The 18,289-nt window shown below is 43.6% G+C and overlaps 1 protein-coding gene across 4 annotated transcripts in view; it reads right to left on the reverse strand.

Moving 5' to 3' along the window:
- slc9a5 (solute carrier family 9 member A5) overlaps positions 1-18,289 on the reverse strand; it is a 309,427-nt gene that overhangs the window by 145,134 nt on the left and 146,004 nt on the right. For all 4 annotated transcript variants that reach the window (XM_068049563.1, XM_068049564.1, XM_068049562.1 and 1 more), the window contains exons 2-3: positions 15,263-15,565; positions 11,287-11,450 (exon numbers count right to left, since the gene is read on the reverse strand). In XM_068049563.1, the coding sequence (XP_067905664.1) occupies positions 11,287-11,450; positions 15,263-15,565 (467 nt within the window). The remainder of the gene's footprint in view (positions 1-11,286; positions 11,451-15,262; positions 15,566-18,289) is intronic.

Genomic DNA, 18,289 nt, shown 5'->3' on the forward strand with positions numbered 1-18,289 from the left:
GCATAATTCACCAAGAAGCAGCCAAATGTTTCCTTTTAGTTCATGGAAGTGATGTATCTGGTTGTAAAGATAGTTCACAAAATAATGGCGAAAGGATTAAACCATCGGCAGTTTTGTGAACTTTTTAAAGAGATCAACTGTCAATATATGGATCTTCTTATGCTGACTTTCCAGGGGAAGAGTCTTGTGTGTTTTTCAACCTGTTTGGAAGAAGTGAAGGTGTTCATGCGAGAAAAGGGCAGAGTTAACAGATCCACAGTGAGTGCTGAAATTTGACTTCATGACAGACATCACAGCACATTTAAACAACCTCAACAGAAAGCTACAGGGAAAGGGAAACACGGCTCTCTCGCTTTTGGAAGAAGTATTTTCATTCGAGAGCAAGTTAGCACTCTTTGCAAGAGACATCGAGAGAGATTCCTTTGCTCATTTCCCATCAGTGAAACAATTCAAAGAAAAGGTAAACAGTATACTTACCAAGGAAAAGCTAAAAGATGTGATTCTGAAAATGCAAGAAGCTTTTGCAGGGTGCTTTCTGGAATTTAGAAAAGAACGGGCAACTTTACAATTTGTGTTCTAAACTCTTGAAGCTGACACCTCGGCACTCAACTTTTCAGGAGCGAGCCAAGCACAATTAGAATTTGACCTGGTAGATTTGCAGGGCAAAGATATGTGGGCTTCTAAATTCAGAAGCCTGGTAACCCAACTTGAAGATCTAGAAAGGGTGAGATCTACCTTGGCACTTCAACACAGATGGGCTGAAATGCATGATGTTAAAAGACAAGATCAAATTCCATTTGAAGCTTGGAATTGGTTGCCAGACACTTACTGTAACTTGAAGAGATATGCATTTGGCATACTGTCCATCTTCGGATCTACTTACCTGTGTGAGCAAGTGTTTTCATATAAATTTCATATAAAGTTGAGAAATCAATTGAATGATGAAAGTTTACAGTTCTGCTTGAAAATGAAAATAACGGTATACTGTCCAGATATCGAATGACTCTCCAAAGAAATCTAGCATCAGAAATTACATTTAAATCAGAGTTTTTTTTCATTTAATGAAGGACTTGATGTTAATTACAAGAACAAAGAACAGTACAGCACAGGAACAGGCCATTCGGCCCTCCAAGCCTGCGCCGATCTTGATGGCTTGTTTTTTCTTATTCTTTCATGGGAAGTGAGTGTTGCTGGCAAGGCCAGTATTTGTTGAGCATCCCTAATTGCCTTGAAACTGAATGGCTTACTAGGCCATTTCAGAGGGCATTTAAGAGTCAATCACATTGCTGTGGGTCTGGAGTAACATGTAGGCCAGACCAGGTAAGGACAGCAGATTTCCTTCCCTGAAGGACATTAGTGAACCAGATGTGTTTTTACAACAATCGATGATAGTTTCATGGCACCATTATTGAAACTAGCTTTCAATTCCAGATTTTTATTAATTCACTGAAATTAAATCCCATCAGCCGCTATGGTGGGATTTGAATCCATGTCCCCAAGGCATTGGCCTGGGCCTCTGGATTCTTAGTTCAGTGGCATTACCACCACGCCACCCTCGCCCCTGTTTCGATGTTTTAAACTTTTATTAACATTGTACTTGTGAGAAAGCATGGCCAGAATTATATGCCCCCCCGGGAGCAGGCTGGGCGGCGGGGTGGGGGTGGGGGGGGGGGACATAAAATTGAGTGGGATGATGGAGGGGTGAGGGTGGGGGGGGGAGTGGGTGGTACTGTACCGTGCCCCTGGCCTATCAGCTTCCGCTGATATGTTAGCAGCGGCGGGAGGAGGCAGGCCCTTAAACCAATTGAAATCCTTAAATGGCCAATTATTGGTCACTTCAGGGCCTCTTCCTGCCACCTCTGGCAGTTTATCAGCAGCGAATGGGCACTTCGCCACATGGGGAGGCCGCCCAGTAAAAATTGGCAACCTCCTTGTGGTTTGGTGGCTTGGGAGGAGGGTCCCTCCTGATCAGGCACCCTGTGCCCCACAGAGGGCCTTATTAGCAGCTCAGGCTACCCTCACTGAAGACCCCCACCTCACCCTGGCAATTGACCTCCCTCTCCTTCGCCAGGTTCTGGCTGATTGGCCTTGGCGAGCCCCGACCCCATTCTCCGGCCTCCATTGCTGGCTGGGTCCAGGGCCTGCTGCAGTACCAGCAGTGGACACTGCTCCCGGTGATGCTGCTGGGGCTGAAGAGCTGCCAGCTCTCTGATTGGCCAGCAACTCGTGGAGGAGGGGCATCCTGCCTCAGAGGGGCGGAAGCCACAACCGACACTCAAAATAGTATTGTGGATTCCAGGGCTGGCGGAGGTGGGTTCGTCCCTGAATTTCTAGCTGGTGGGCAGGGCCACCATCTCCTTGTTAAATCCCGGCCCATCATTTAATTAGCAACATTTGTCAAAACCTTAAAAACGTTGCTGATAATCAAATGTCTTCCTTTATTGATATTAATAGATGTACGTTTATGAGCATCAGTGAAATGATGCGGCATAGAAATCCACAAATGTATCTCTCTTGTTTTTCATTATTATTGAGTAACAGCATTGCGCCTCTTAAAATATTGTGTTTTTGATAAATTTAAGAAATGGCTCTTCTTGTCATTAAGGTTTCAGACCCCTGGTTTAGTCAACGATTTGGGTTTTAAGGAGGGTCTTAAACTAGGAGAGGTGGAGAGTCAGAGGAGTTTAGAGAGAATCTCGGAGACTGGGGTTTAAGTAGCTGAAGGCACTCCTGCAAATGGCTGTGAAGGGAAGGAGATATTTGCAAGAGGCCAGAGTCAGCAGAATGGAGAATTCCAGAGGGATGAGGCCATGAAGGAAATTCTGAAACCAACTGATAGTCAAATTTTTGAATAACAGTATCATAGTAAAAGCAATAATAAAGGATGCAGCTAAGGATTTGCATACGGATTTAGACCATTTGTGCAAATAGGCAAACAGATGGGATAGGAAAACTGGATGTTTTACATGAAAGCACTTCACAGGAGAGTAATGCGACAAAAATTCACACTGAGGAGACTTTAAGACAGGTGTCCAGAAACGTGATGAAAGAGGGAGATTTTAAGGAGCATCTTAAAGAAGGAAAAAGAGGCCGAGAGGTTTAGGGAGGGAATTCCAGAGCTGAGCACAGCCGCCAATGGCGGAGTGATAAAAATCAGTGATGTGCAGGAGGCCAGAATTGAAGGAGCACAGAGTTTAATCGGGCTGGAGAAGGTTACAGTGGTAGGGAGGAGCAAGGCCTTGGAGGAATTTGAAAACAAGAATGATAATTTTTAAATTGAGGCATTGCTGTAACTAGTGCCAATGTATTTATTTATAGATACAGCACTGAAACAGGCCCTTCAGCCCACCGAGTCTGTGCCGACCAACAACCACCCATTTATACTAACCCTACAGTAATCCCATATTCCCTACCACCTACCTACACTAGGGGCAATTTACAATGGCCAATTTACCTATCAACCTGTAAGTCTTTGGCTGTGGGAGGAAACCAGAGCACCCAGCGAAAACCCACACAGACACAGGGAGAACTTACAAACTCCGCACAGGCAGTACCCAGAATCGAACCCGGGTCGTTGGAGCTGTGAGGCTGCGGTGCTAACCACTGCGCCACTGTGCCAGTCAGTAAACAACAGGATGATGGGTGAATGGGACTTGGTGCAAGTAAAGATGTGGGCAGGAGCGTTCCGGCTAAGATTATGAAGGTTGTAAGGTGGGATTTTGGCCAGGAGAGTCTCAGTAAACACATCTCTAAAGAGTTAAAAACGTACAAATACAGTTGAGGCATAGGATACAGTTTGCCTCAAGCTTGCAATATCTATGTTAATTGTTCAGCCAGTTTAAGGTCAGATTCAAAGCCAGTAATTAAATACGTTCTGCTTTCTCATCTTCATGAAACAGATATTCTGCCGCATTCATCTAGTGAAATCCTATTGTGATAAAGTTCGACAAGGTTCAGATTAAACTGAAATGTATCAGCAACTGTAAAATGAAGCAAGTTTACTATTTTTTTGTGTGCTTTAAAGAGCTTTCCCTGAAAAAGTCTCAACAATCTAGTCAGCATGCGTTTCTATATTAGTCAGAGTGTAACAAAAACATTCTAGCAACTTAATGTTTTAAAAGTCCCATGGTCATATTAATTACAGGTATTAGTTATACAGTATCTCAAAACCTCCTATACTGGAATAGCTCATTCAAAACTGATATAAGCAATATATAATTAAGAAGATATCCAATACTGGTCCAGAAATATATGCCTCATTTTCTGGTCTTAAGAGATTTTAGGTATCCTCCTCCCTACCTCAGTGTTTCTATTGCCTTCAGTCTGAGGGAGGAGTGTGAGTGGTTGCAGTCATTTCAATGGGGTTTGGCATTTCAGACTGGCCTAGTTAGTGATTGTGGTGTCATCCAGCCCTGGGATAGCACCTCACCTTGTGAAGCTGTCTACACTGCCATGGAGGGCTTCCTAAGGTTGGGTGGCTCTTTTTGCCATTTAATCACTCCTGCTGTGGATCTTTCCTTTTGTTCTTCTGTCTATGCCCCCACCCACACCCACCCCTCCCCGCCCCCCACCACCCCGCAACCTTTCCTTAGCTCTGAACTTGCTTAAAACCTGTTACATCTGTAACATTTTCCAGTTCTGACAAAAGGTCACAGACCTGAAATATTAACTTTGTTTCACTCTCCACAGGTGAATATTTCCAGCATTTTATATTTATATTTCAGGTTTCCAGCATCCGCAGCATTTTGCCTTTAGTTTGGGAGGCTCTGATGCAGTTCCCAGTGACCTATCCTTGTTGAAATGAATACTGCTACTCTGGGACTCCTGTCCCTCCCTGTAACTGTCCTCAGTGAGGCAGCAAAGGAGGAGGCAGAAATGCAAAATGGTGGGTCTGTATCTGGTCAGAAAATGACATTTCTGAACAGGTAATATTTTACTTAATTTTTTTAGGACAGACTGATGGGGAATGCAATGAATTCTTTATGTTGTCTGATGCAACATAAATTTGCCCCTATACTGTGGCCCATTGTCAGAAATTATTTCATCAGGTGCACAGAATAGACTGAACATGACACTCAATGCGTCTGTGACAACTGCGCTTGAAGTGTCTTTTACCTGTCTGACAACTGGAAATTTGGAGAAATAGTCAGTGACTAAGATAAAGTTGTCTCCATTAATGGAAAATAGATCAGTGGCGATTTTGGACCAAGGGACTGATGAAATCTCGTGAGGGTGTAGATGTTCTTTGCATTGTTGTGGCTGGTGGCTCTGGCATGCCTCACACATCCTCACTAACCTTTCAATGTCATTATTGATCCCTGGCCAATATACTGTGTCTCGTGCCAGTCGTCTTGTTCACTCTATGCCCATATGGCCTTGGTGAAATTATGAGAAGATGTCCTTTCGGAGAGCTTTGGGCACATTCGGTTGTTTTCCCCCGAAGGTTACGGATCTCGAGATACCGAGTTCATCTCTATAAGGTCAAAAACACTGGAGGGTTTCTGGCACCTCTTTTACCTTGTCAGGCCAACCTTCTATGATGGAATATTTTGAACATATTTTACCCCTATATTTTCCTTCCTCTTTAGAGTAAGCAACTATTTTAACAGGGTTTAAGGTACAGTCCTGGTAAACTGCAACAACAAGCGACTGATAAGTCAGCAAAGCATGACTGGAAAGAATGGTGCCCAGAGGTAGTGAGCAGCATTGGCCACAGTTGTTTACATTTCTTGCAAGTGGTTTCTGGCAAATCAGTCTCGGCCAATTGTCCAGCATGTCTAAATGACGAGCTTTTTTTTTATTCATTCATGGGACGTAGGCTGGCCAGGCCAGCATTTATTGCCCATCCCTAATTGCCCTTGAGAAGGTGGTGGTGAGCTGCCTTCTTGAACCGCTGCAGTCCATGTGGGGTAGGTACACCCACAGTGCTGTTAGGAAGGGAGTTCCAGGATTTTGACCCAGCGATACTGAAGGAACCGCAATATAGTTCCAAGTCAGGATGGTGTGTGACTTGGAGGGGAACTTGCAGGTGGTGCTGTTCCCATGCATTTGCTGCCCTTGTCCTTCTAGTTGGTAGAGGTCGCGGGTTTGGAAGGTGCTGTCGAAGGAGCCTTGGTGCATTGCTGCAGTGTATCTTGTAGATGGTACACACTGCTGCCACTGTGCATCAGTGGTGGAGGGAGTGAATGTTTGTGGATGGGGTGCCAATCAAGTGGGCTGCTTTGTCCTGGATGGTGGCAAGCTTCTTGAGTGTTGTTGGAGCTGCACCCATCCAGGCTGCGGTAGAACACACCATTTAGTGCCTAAAGCACCAGCACAACTTAAATTGAATTATTAGTCGGGTTATCAACTGGAAAACTAGGATGATTTATTAAATTTTCAAAGCAGGCCGAATACAGGCATGGCATCGATGGTCTGTCTACGGCAGGGGTCCAAGGCCCTGGTCGGGGAGGCCTGAACTGTTCTCAGCTTTGGGCTTCATTTAAATTTTACCTATGATGTGTGGGCACTCGCTGCCAGCTACTGTCCACAGCTGGCCGGCTGGTAGGGAGGATTCCAGGGTTGGGGTGAGAGGGACAACAATAGACCAGAAGCTGGCTGGAAGATGAGGAAGGGTCAGTGCAATGCTACCTTATCTTCCCTTGTCCACACATGCTGCCTGATCAGCTGAGTGCTTCCAGCATTATCTGTTCTTAATTCTGATTTTCAGCATCTGAAGTACTTTGCTTTTTGCTCCAAATATCTCACCCTTCAATGGAGCCATGAAAATCTTCAATTATTGAACATCTAAGCATGAGTTCTAAACTTACCTCATCTTCTCTTCACTCTTATCAGCCTTGGTTCTAAATATTTGGGGTTCTCGGTTGAACAGGATACATGTTTATTGTTAATACAACAACTGTATTTGCTGTCCGTGAAGGTTCCAGATTTCTGGAATGTTCCTTCCACTTCTGTATTATATTGAAAAAGTACATAAAATGTCCTCAGTTCAATTAGAAAAAAACAAACTTGCATTTATATTACACTTATTACATCTATAAAGTATCCTAAAGCACTTTGCAATAAATTACCTTTGAAATATAATCACTACTGTTCTGTTGGCAAATCTTGCAGCTAATCTGCACACAAGGTCCAACAACAACAAACAATCAATTGAATAAATGATCTGATAATCCACTTTGGTGGTGTGTTTTTTTATTGAGGGAGGATTCTGGACCTGGAACAATTTCTTGATCTTCTCCAAATAGAACCATAGGAACTTTTACATCCACCTGATTCGACAGACATTGTCTCAATTTAACATATCATCTGAAAAACAGCACCTCTAAAAATGCAACACTCCTTCAGTACTACACTAAAGTATCAGCACAAATTATGAGTTTAAGTCTACAGTGGGGTTTGAACTCAACCTTCGGATTCAGAGGTAGAAGTGCTACCAACTCAGCCAACCTAATTGCAATGTAGCTTGCAAGTAGCCATCATTATACCCATGGTTGCTTTGGGTGCATGTTAAAGTAGTAACAACAAAACTTTGCATTGATATAGCACCTTTAACATAGTAAAATGTCCCAAAGCGCCTCACAGGAGCATTGTCAAACAAAATAGGTCGGTTCTAAGGAGCGTCTTAAAGGCAGAAAGAAAGGCAGAGAGGTTTATGGAGAGAATTCCAGAGCTTAGGGCCGAGGCAGCTGAAGGCACGGCTGCTAATGGTGGAGCAGTTAAAATCGGGAATATGAAAGAAGCCAGACATGGAGGAGTTCAGAGATCTTGGAGGATTATCGGAGGTTACAGAGATAGGGAGGGGTGAGACCTAGGTGAGACTTGAAATTGGAATTGTCAAGTCCAGAGGTAACAAATGTATGGACAAGGGTTTCAGTAGAAAATGAGCTGAGGTTGGGTTAGAGTCGGGCGATGTTCAGGAGGTGGAACTATGTGGTCTTGGTGATGGACTGGATATGTGGTTGGAAGCTCCCCTTGGGATCAAATACCACACTGAGGTTGCAAATGGTCTGGCTCAGCTTCAGAAAGTTGTCAGGGAGTGGGATGGAGTTGGTGGCTAGGGAATGGAGTTTGTGGTAGTTACTGAAGACAATGGCTTCCATCTTCCCAATATTTAGTTGGAGATAATTTATGCTCATCCAGTACTGGATGCCTCAGTACTGGGGCAGAAACCTGACTGGAGGGAATGAAACATGTGGCAGGATTTTCGGAGGTAAATAGGGGCGGGAACTGAGGCAGGCGGGCACACAATTTTGCCAGCTGGTGTGCCAGTTTGCCAGCACCATCCCACCCCTGAGCTACTTTTGGGAAGGCCAGATCAGGGCTGAATGGCGATCTGTAATTGAGGGGTAATCCCTTGCTGACTGGAATTTTCCAGTTTATTTATTTATTTAGAAATACAGCACTGAAACAGGCCCTTCGGCCCACCGAGTCTGTGCCGACCAGCAACCTCCCATTTATACTAACCCTACAGTAAACCCATATTCCCTACCACCTACCTAAACTAGGGGCAATTTACAATGGCCAATTTACCTATCAACTGTAAGTCTTTGGCTGTGGGAGGAAACCAGAGCACCCGGCGAAAACCCACACGGTCACAAGGAGAACTTGTAAACTCCACACAGGCAGTACCCAGAACCGAACCCGGGTCACTGGAGCTGTGAGGCTGCGGTGCTAACCACTGTGCCACTGTGCCGGATCCCATATAGTGGCCGAAACGTGGCCCAGGGATGGGTGGAGGGGGCGGAATGGGGCCACATTTTGTCCCACTAGGGACACCCTACCCCCACCATCATGCACCTCCAAATCACGGTCGATCAGGCTGCCAATGTGTTATTGCTGGAGGGCCTCCTATTGGCCCTCCAGCCTCAGGAGCCTGCCCACCGCCCTTCATTGGACAGTAAGTGCATCCTTTAGCTATTATTTGGCCAATTCTGCAAAAATCTATGTCGGGTTACTGCTCCTGACACAGTGTGGGGTCAGGACGTGTACGGGGCCCCAGCATTGTGGTCCTGACCCAAAATGGACAATCCTGCCCATGGAGTTCCAGCGAAGATTGGTACGGATTTGGGAGGTGACAACACGCTCAAGCACTTTGGAGAGGAAAGGGAGGTTGGAGATGGGGCGGTAGTTAGCACAGACAAAGAGTTCGAGGGTGGGTTTTTTGAGGAGGTGGGGATGGCGATGGCAGATTTGAAGGGGAGGGGAACCATAAATAACATCAGCTAACATAGGGGCCAGAAAGGGAAGTTTGCTGGTCAGTAATTTGGTGGGAATAGGGGGAAGGAGGTGGGTTTCATGGATAAGATTAGCATGGAGAGGGCACGAGTGAGATTGGAGAGAAACTAGAGAAAGATCAAGTTCAGAACTAGGATGGGGGGAACCTTAGGGCAAGTTCGGCCTGGTGGTCGAGTGGAAGGGAGGGAAGCAGCAGAGGCAGCTGATAGTATGGTCTCAATCTTAGTGACAAAGAAGAGCATGAGCTCCTTGCACTTCTTGTGGGAGCAGAGGATGGAGATGACAGAGAAGAGTGGTCTAAAAAGATGATTTATAGCCAAGAGAAGCCAGGGGTTATCCTTGCATTTCAGGAAGATCCTGGAATAGTGAGCAGTTTTGGCAGACATGTGCAGGGCATAACAGTGTTTTATGTGGTCCAGCCAGATCGGGCAGCGAATGGCTAAATTGGTGATCCACCATAAATGATCAAGATTGCGTCTGTTTGATGAGGACCTTACCGGGGCAGTGACCAGGGTGAGAGAAAATAATGGCTTTAATGGGGAAAAGACATCAAAGGTGGAAGTGAAGATGTGATTGAGCAGATTGGTAGCTGCAGAAATATCGTGCTGAATGGATGGTGAAAGGCTGGACAGTTGGGAACTTAAAAATGCATTTGTAAGTGACAAGGGGGGCAGTTTTTATTTCAGGGGCGGACATTAAAGTAAGTGGGGAAGGGGGGAAAGAGTATGTGGGTGGAGAGCAATACAAGGAAGTGATCAGAGATGGGCTGATCTGTGATTTTCACCATGGCAAGTTCGAGGTGATGGCTGTGAATATGGATAAGGGAAATAATTTGGAAGCAGCGATTAAAGGAGGGTCAGAAGAGAGAGAGAGCATGATGAGTTGAGATGGAAGTTGAAATCACCAAGGATGAGAAGTCGTTTGGTGCAGAGGTTGAGGGAGGAAGCAGTGAAGCTATCTCAGTGAAAGACCTGGTATGGTCTGTGGGTGGGCAGTAGAGAACGAGGATTTTAAATGAGAGGCAAGAGGAGTGGAACAAGGTGAGATGCTGAAAGGAGAAGATGCCAGAGAAGTCGGGGGAAAAACTAAGGTGTGATTTGGTGATGAGAACCACATTGCTACTGTGGCAATTTAGGCGGGGTGTGTGGTGAAAGATATAACCAGGCTTCATTTAGGGAAAAGGTGTCATTACCCATCACCCAGGTTTCTTTCAAGGCTATGATGTCGATGCTATCAAGCACAACGAGCTCATGGATGGCAAGGGCCTTGTTCACAAGTGAACGGACATTCTGGAGGGGATGTGGAGAGTGGTGGTGAGGGCTGATCCACAGGCAGAGTCCACATGGTGAGTACTGGGAGGGGAGAATAGGATGGGAAGAAGTTTGACAAAGATTATCCTCCAGGGTGTATGCAGGGGGAAGGTCGTTGAGAAAGTAGGATGGGGCAGTTGCAGTTGCTGCTTGTAAGGAGGCAGTGACAAATGCCTCGATGGGCCCTTCAGAGAATGCCAAGAGAGACACGTTGGGAAGTTTGGGATGACGGCAGAGGAGTAGGAAGGTCGAGGAATACTGAAGGGTTGGGGTAGGGATTTGGGAGGGAACAGCACCCAAAAGGGGAGAAATGAAAGGAGTTGTGGAGATGGGAGAGAAGGCCCAAGGTGGGGAAAAGAGAAAAGAAAAAAAAGGGGAAATAGAAGTGATAGGCTCAGGTCTGCAGCAGCAGCGAAAACGCACAGGCAAATGGGCATAGGGAAAATCAGGTTACATAGCACTGGTTATATAGCAAGGTTAGGATAGATATATCCTGGTATTAAACAATCAACACAGAGGAGTCCAGAGTTAAAGTTAGAGGTCCTGTGGTGGGATAAAGTTGATTCAAGTAAGGTGGAGTCAGCCTGAAGCATTGGCAAACTGATGTCCAGGTTTGAAAACAGCTGTGGAGGGGGGGTGAATCCAGAAGCTATTTGAAGGGTAGAGTAACACTACAATGGAGTGAGTTTCTATAGATTACAGAGTGCAATGTGTAAATACAAAATAAGTATTTACTTACAACAGTTACGGCATCATTAAGGAGCGACTCTCCAAACACAATGATGAACAGAGTTTCATTAACATGGACTTCCTCAAACACAGCTATTACTGCCACTGGGTCCACGGCCGATATCAGACTGCCAAAAAGCAGGAAATCAAGTAAACCTGCTTCTACTTTAGGATCTGCAAAAATAGAGCAAGATATTAGGAAAGTTACTTATACAATAAGTGATGGTGCTTTGCAAGATATTCTACAGTATCTTATCATTCAAATAGAGTAAGAATCCTGAGTGAATACAAGTAGGGTTGCCAACCCACTGATATTGTCTTGCAGTCTCCAAAAATTAGAGGTTATTCTCCTGGACATTGTTGCAAGAAACCTGGGAGAAACACAATAGGGGCATGAAAATAAAACTGGAGATGGCTTCTAAGACTGTTTGACGGCCAATCATCCAACTGGGTAACATGGAGACTGCTTGCTTTCCAATTGGCATGAGAAGGAGGCATGTTGTGAGGAAAGACTCGCCAGCTGACCAATGGTGGCAGCGTGGCAGTTGGAGGCGGAAGGTCATGTGATGAAATCCCCCCGGAATTCGTGCAACAGGAACTCGCAACCTTAAGTACAAGATATTTTCTCTACTAATTGGTCTTTATTATACAGCATTCTGTTTTTAGTATTTAGCAATGAATTTTAAAAAAGAAAGACCTGTATTCATATAGCACCTTGCACAACCTCAGGATATCCCGAAGCACTTTTAAAGTGTAGGCACTGTTGTGATGTGGGAAATGTGGCAGCCAATTTGTGCACAGCAAGCTCCCACAAATGCAGTGTGATAATCAGATCGTCTGTTTTTTATGATGTTGATTGAGGTATAAATATTGGCCAGGATACCGGGGATAATTCCCCTGCTCTTCAGCAGCTCTGACAAGAGGTCAACGACCTGATACGCTAACTTGTTTCTTTCTCCATCCCTGCGGAATATTTCCAGCATTTTCTGTTTTTATTACGGGAATAACTCCCTTGCTTTTTTCCCCCAAAATACTGCCACTGGATCACTTACAGGCACTTTAGAGGGCAGACAGGGTCTCAGTTTAACATCCAAAGGACAGCACCTCTGACAATGCAGCACTCCCTTGGTACTACACTGGAATGTCAACCTAGATTTGTGTGCTTAAGTCCTGGAGCGGGACTGGAATTTATAACTTTCTGACTCAGATGCGAGAGTGCTACCAACTGAGCCATGGCTGACACAATGAAATGTAACAGTTGCCTTGTAGGTAGGGAATAACTTATTGAGCATTATCGTCTCAAATATTGTACAGTGTTACATTTAAATCCAACAAAAACGAGCTTCATACAGCTATTCTTCAATCATAGCCAGATCTACAGTTTTGGCTTGGCTGTAATTCAAAGTAGGGAAGAAGTGCTGCACCTGTCTATTCCCATTGCCTCTGCAGCACGGCCCGGCTTCTATTGCAGTGAATTGTACCAAACATGATTCCCCATTAGTCATAGTACCTGACTCTGATTAGGAACAAAGGAACAGGAATAGACCAATCAGCCCATCGAACTTGCTCCACCATTCAATTAGATCAATGCCACTTTCCCATGCTATCCCCATATCCCTTGATGTCATTACAGCACCAACATCAGTGCGAGCAATGCAGGTGAGGAGGCAATCATTTAAACTGTGCATTAGAAATAGAAAGGGTTTTAAAGAAATATCTTTAAGTAATAGTTTTATTTGTTTTTCAAGGGTAAAATACTCCTTTGACAGAATAGATTATACAAAAGGTACTTAGCCTGAATATTGTATGATTGGGTCATATTATTATCTACACGTATTAGATCACAGTCATCTCTCCATTTAGCATAATTCAATCCTAGCACTTGCTGCTGTAGGAAAGGAGTTCAGTGCTTGCAATCAACAAACGTGCAGTTTGGATTGAAGACAAAATGGAATTAAATTGAATCGGCCAGCAGTTATGTCAATAAACAACATTCTAAAATGTTGCCCGGTTTCATTCTCTGACTGTTTTGAAATCATTTTTTGTTACTTTACCAACTGCTACATTTGAGGTCCATTTGGTGATTTCATACAGAAACTGGCAACAGGCTTACAGAAAGAGGTTGAAGAAGAGGAGGGAGGAGTCTGCAATATAAAGGGTGGTTCTGCAATCCCGCAGTCACAGTCAGTGGGCTGTGTTCACTGGGAACAAAGCATCATAGAATGCTTATAGCACAGAAGGAGGCTATTTGGTCCATTGAGCCCATGCTACCTCTCTGCAAGAGCAATTTGGCTACTCCCCCACTCCCTCAGGCTTTCTCCATAACCCTGTAAATTTTTTGTCCCTTCAGGCACTTAACCCAATTCCCTTTTGAAAGCCATGATTGAACCTGCCTGCACCACACTCTCAGACAGTACATTCCAGATCCTAACCACTAGCTGCATGAAGAAGTTTTTCCTCATGTTGCTTTCGCTTCTTTTGCCAATTACTTTAAATCTGTGCCCTCTCGTTCTCGACCCTTTCATGAGTGGGAACAGTTTCTCTCTATCTATTCTGTCCAGACCACTCATGATTTTGAATAACTCTAACAAATCTCCTCTCAGTCTTCTCTTCTCCAAGGAAAACAATCCCAACTTCTCCAATGTATCTTCATAACTGAAGCTCCTCATCCCTGAACCATTCTCGTAAATCTTTTCTGTACTCTTTCCAATGCCTTCACATCTTTCCTAAGGTGCGGTGCCCAGAACGGGACACAATACTTCAGCTGAGGCCGAACTAGTGTCTTATACAAGTTCAACATAACCTTCTTGGTCTTGTATGCTATGCCCCTATTAATAAAGTCTAGGATACTGTGTGTTTTATTAACTGCTCTCTCAACCTGTCCTGTCACCTTCAATGACTTATGCACATATATCCCCGATCCCCCTGCTCTTGCACCCCCTTTAGTGTTGTACCCTTTATATTATATTGTCTCTCTGCGGTCCTCCTACCAAAATGAATCACTTCACATTTCTCCGCATTGAACTTCATCTGCCGCTTGTCCGCCCATTTTGCCAACTTGTCTATGTCCTTTTGAAGTTCTACACGATCCTCCATAGTTCACAATGCTTCCAAGTTTCGTATCATCTGCAAATTTTGAAATTGTGCCCTGTAGGCCGAGGGTCTCGGTCATTAATATATATCAGGAAGCGCAAGGTTTTATAAAGGTTCATCATGACTTCCTAATATAGTGGGAGAAGCAGGGCTAAAAGGCTATAGCTCTATCTCTGACCCATGTCCCTTTGCATGCAGCTTCCCTGTTGGGGTCATTTTCACCTTCGATGATGGTGTAAAATGCTGAAGTCAATGAAAAGGAAAATGGGGCAAGGTGTCTAAAGACAATATTGCCTGTTTCACATCATCACTGAGGGTTAAAACTAACCCCATGGAATGTAGAAGCACGGAATCATACCTCAAATTCTTTATGTACCACAAAATGAGGCAAAGGATTGCCAAAAGGCAATGTGTCAAATTCTCTTTGCAACCTGTTTGAGGACCCTTTATTATCAACAACTGAATGAAACTAACTAGCATTATTAACTGCAGCACAGCTCAGCAGCTGCTAATAGAGATCTTCCTTCAGTGCTCTGGCTCAAACCTGTCTGACTGACACATCATCAGATACAGATGTTATCACTGGCCCTGAACTGCATGCTCAAATCGATAGGATTTGACAATTACTGAAGTAAAGGAACATGTATAAATTCATTTTGTATACTGCACAACTAGATAATAAACAGGCAAAATGATGGACTCAACCTCATAAAGCTGATGAGAGAAAAGATCCCAACAGCTTGGCCTGGAATAACACAAACTGTTGGAACTATTAGCCCAGCTAGAGTTCAAGGCTCCACCATTGCCTTTTGTGGACAATGCAGATCTCTCCCACAATGTGAATTGATTTGTAATGGTAAATATAGCTAGAGTGATGCTAGACTACAACTTACCCATGAGGCCAGCTAACTTGATGCCCCAAAGTGCTGTTCCAGTTGTAAATGAATTCCAAAGGGTGCCGATTGCTGCGTACATCAGAATTGCACCAAAGTTGTCAAAGAAGAGCCTGCTGGGCATGAAATACCCCGAATCTAGCACAATGGGTGGGAGAAGAAAGAGGAAGAAGGTATCTGGGTCCAGCTGGTACTCTGGTTTCTTGGCAGCTGCAAGGACAATACCCCCAAGGCCCAAACCCAGAAAGATCAGCAGACAGCTTTCTGGCACCACAGTAGTCACCTTGCTTGAGAGATGGAACACTGAAAGGGAACACACAAGGAAAGGTCAATAGGCAATCTTTGTTGATTATAAATATAGTCACTTACAAATGCAGGTTGTAGCCAATGCAGATATATGGTCTGAGAATGTAGGAAATCTATTTTAAATAATTTTACTTGTGATGTTGTGAAAACTTCAGTTTAAAAATTACATTTTAAATGTGCATAAATAAATAGAATTATCTGATCTACCATGCTGTTGTTCCCAGGGAGTGCAGATAGTGGGATATTCCAGGCATTGGCAACACAGGACAGCATATGTATACAGTGAATCGAAGGACAATAGACCAGAAAGGAATGGGGGATGAAGAGTCACACTTGCAGGGAGACCAGAAGAACTATACTGAGGATGACAAAAGTTAATGCAATGGAGAGGAGCAAGGAGAAGAATAAAAGCTCCAGAAATAGAGCAGAAGGTGAGGCCAAGACCAGTATGGTAAATTTTGTATTTAATTTTTAGAGCTCTTTAATGTGTTGAGGGTTAATCCTATCTTTTTACCTTTGGATATATATAGAGAGTGGGTGAGAACACAATACAGGTTCTGGTGTCAGTACTGGCTCAGTGGTAGCACTCTTGCCTCTGAATCAGAAGGCTGTGGTTCAAACTCCATGCTAGAGACCTGAGCACATAATCTAGGCTGGCACTTCAGTGTGGAACGGGGGGAATGTAGATCCCTGGATGAGATGCAAAACTAAGGTGTCCTCCTAGGTTGATGTAAAAGCTCTCAAGGCATTAGTTGAAGAGGAGCAGTGGATCTCCTGATGGCCAATATTTATCCCTGAACCAACGTCACTAAAACAGGTTTTGTGGTCGTGTATCTCACTGCTGTTTTTGGGAGTTTGTTGTGTGCAAATTGGCTGTCACATTTTCCTTCATTACAACAGTGACATTTCAAAATAGTACTTCATTAGCTGTAAAGTGCTTTGAGACAATGTAAGGTCATGAAAGGTACTATATCAATGCAAGTCCTTTTTCTACCAGTAAGTTGTTTTTTTTGACCCAATTGGAAAAGCATATTTCTGCATTATGGGCACAGTTAAGGTGCAGCACATTTTATATGCAAGATTTTCAACTGCATAGATAAGATCATGGGTGGAAGGCAGATATGATAAAGATCTCCAATCACAAGGGAGATGGTAACTCACAACTTTGACACTTGCCAGTTATCAAGTTCACCTCACTTGCAGACTCTCACAATGGAGCTGTCAAGATCTGGTTTTGTAAAAAGATAAGACTTGAGTGAAACATGTTGCAGGGCATTACTCAGTTGGCACACAGGTTTTTCATCTCACATATTGCCTTCAAATACCACTCAGGCTGAAGGAAAGAAAAACTTTCTCTTTTCTTTTTAGTTACATGGCTCTGATGTACAAACAGTTTAGACAGACTCAAACCAGATTTTAAATACAAAGGGGACAAAGTAAAATGAACTAAAATAGAAAACAGATGGAGAGGAAAGGGAGAATAGAGGGTGAGCAGAAATGAGGCTTTATTGTATTTTCAACTTTATTTTAATTAAATCGGAATAATGTCAGAGTAATTAAACTACTTCTGACATTTGAGTATCAACACCCACTTTACCAGATGATTCACTTATTAAACATTATACTCTATCCTGAAAGCTCGATTCTCAAATCATGTTTGAAGAGACAGTTTAATATGAAGTATAATCCTTTTATTATTTTAAAGGAACATTGTTGTCTTGGTAACACATTTTTTATGTTGAATCTACATGTCGCTTTGACAGTCTGACAACATTAGTCACCAACCTGATAATATTTTTGTATCACTGGCCATATCTGCCACTAAAATTTGTATACTTGGCTGAAACCATTACAAAAAACACAGCCAAAGCTCCTGTTACTGATCCCTATGCAGTGACTCCTGCTGGAATGTGCATTTAGAGATGTCAGGTGAGGGCAGATGCAGGTTTGGCTGTGATGACCTCTGCGGCCCCACCCCAAAGACAAATCACTTGTCAGCCTTGCCTCAGAACACATATTAAGAATAGCCAATCACTTTGGTAAGGTACCAAAGGGCAACCAGCATTGCCTGGAACCGAAACTGTTGTACCTTCAGGTGAGGAGAATGTTGGGGAGGGAGCCAAATACAGCACCAACTTTTCCAAGTGAGGAAAGATAACTCAGAAGCAGATTTTTTTTTAAACCTACAATCTCTTCCAGAACTGAACTTCCTAAAAAGCACATCCAACAGAGGCTACATCCTTTCATACATTGAGTGTTTAATGCACCACAGGTGTTTCATTCTTATACACAGGAAACTAGACTCATGACAGATCTGCCACTCTGTGGAATTTTCCACAATGTTGCAGAATTCTGAGACACTGCTTTGTAAAATTTATTGTTTTTCTTATTTGAATAGTCACAAAGTTAGAATGAAGTTGCACATTGGGTGAAGCTTTCTCCTTGCAGACTCTATTCTTTTTGCATGTTGTTGCTTGAAGGGCTTCACAAAGACAACAGTAAATCAGCAGATGACAGTAATTCCATTCCATCCTTCAAGGAGAAGCTTGTGTGCAAACTACTCTGTGTCAGAAACTGAGAAATGAAGAAACTAAAATTTATCGTTCAAAATATTACTATCCATAATGCTTTTGGAGACTGCACTAAACTCTTTCCATAGATAGGACTGTCTAAACCATCAGCTTAATGTCTTGATTATCTAGGGTTAAACAACCAGAGCAA

The sequence above is a fragment of the Heterodontus francisci genome, chromosome 17 (assembly GCF_036365525.1).
Source record: "Heterodontus francisci isolate sHetFra1 chromosome 17, sHetFra1.hap1, whole genome shotgun sequence".
In the NCBI taxonomy this organism is placed as follows: domain Eukaryota; kingdom Metazoa; phylum Chordata; class Chondrichthyes; order Heterodontiformes; family Heterodontidae; genus Heterodontus; species Heterodontus francisci.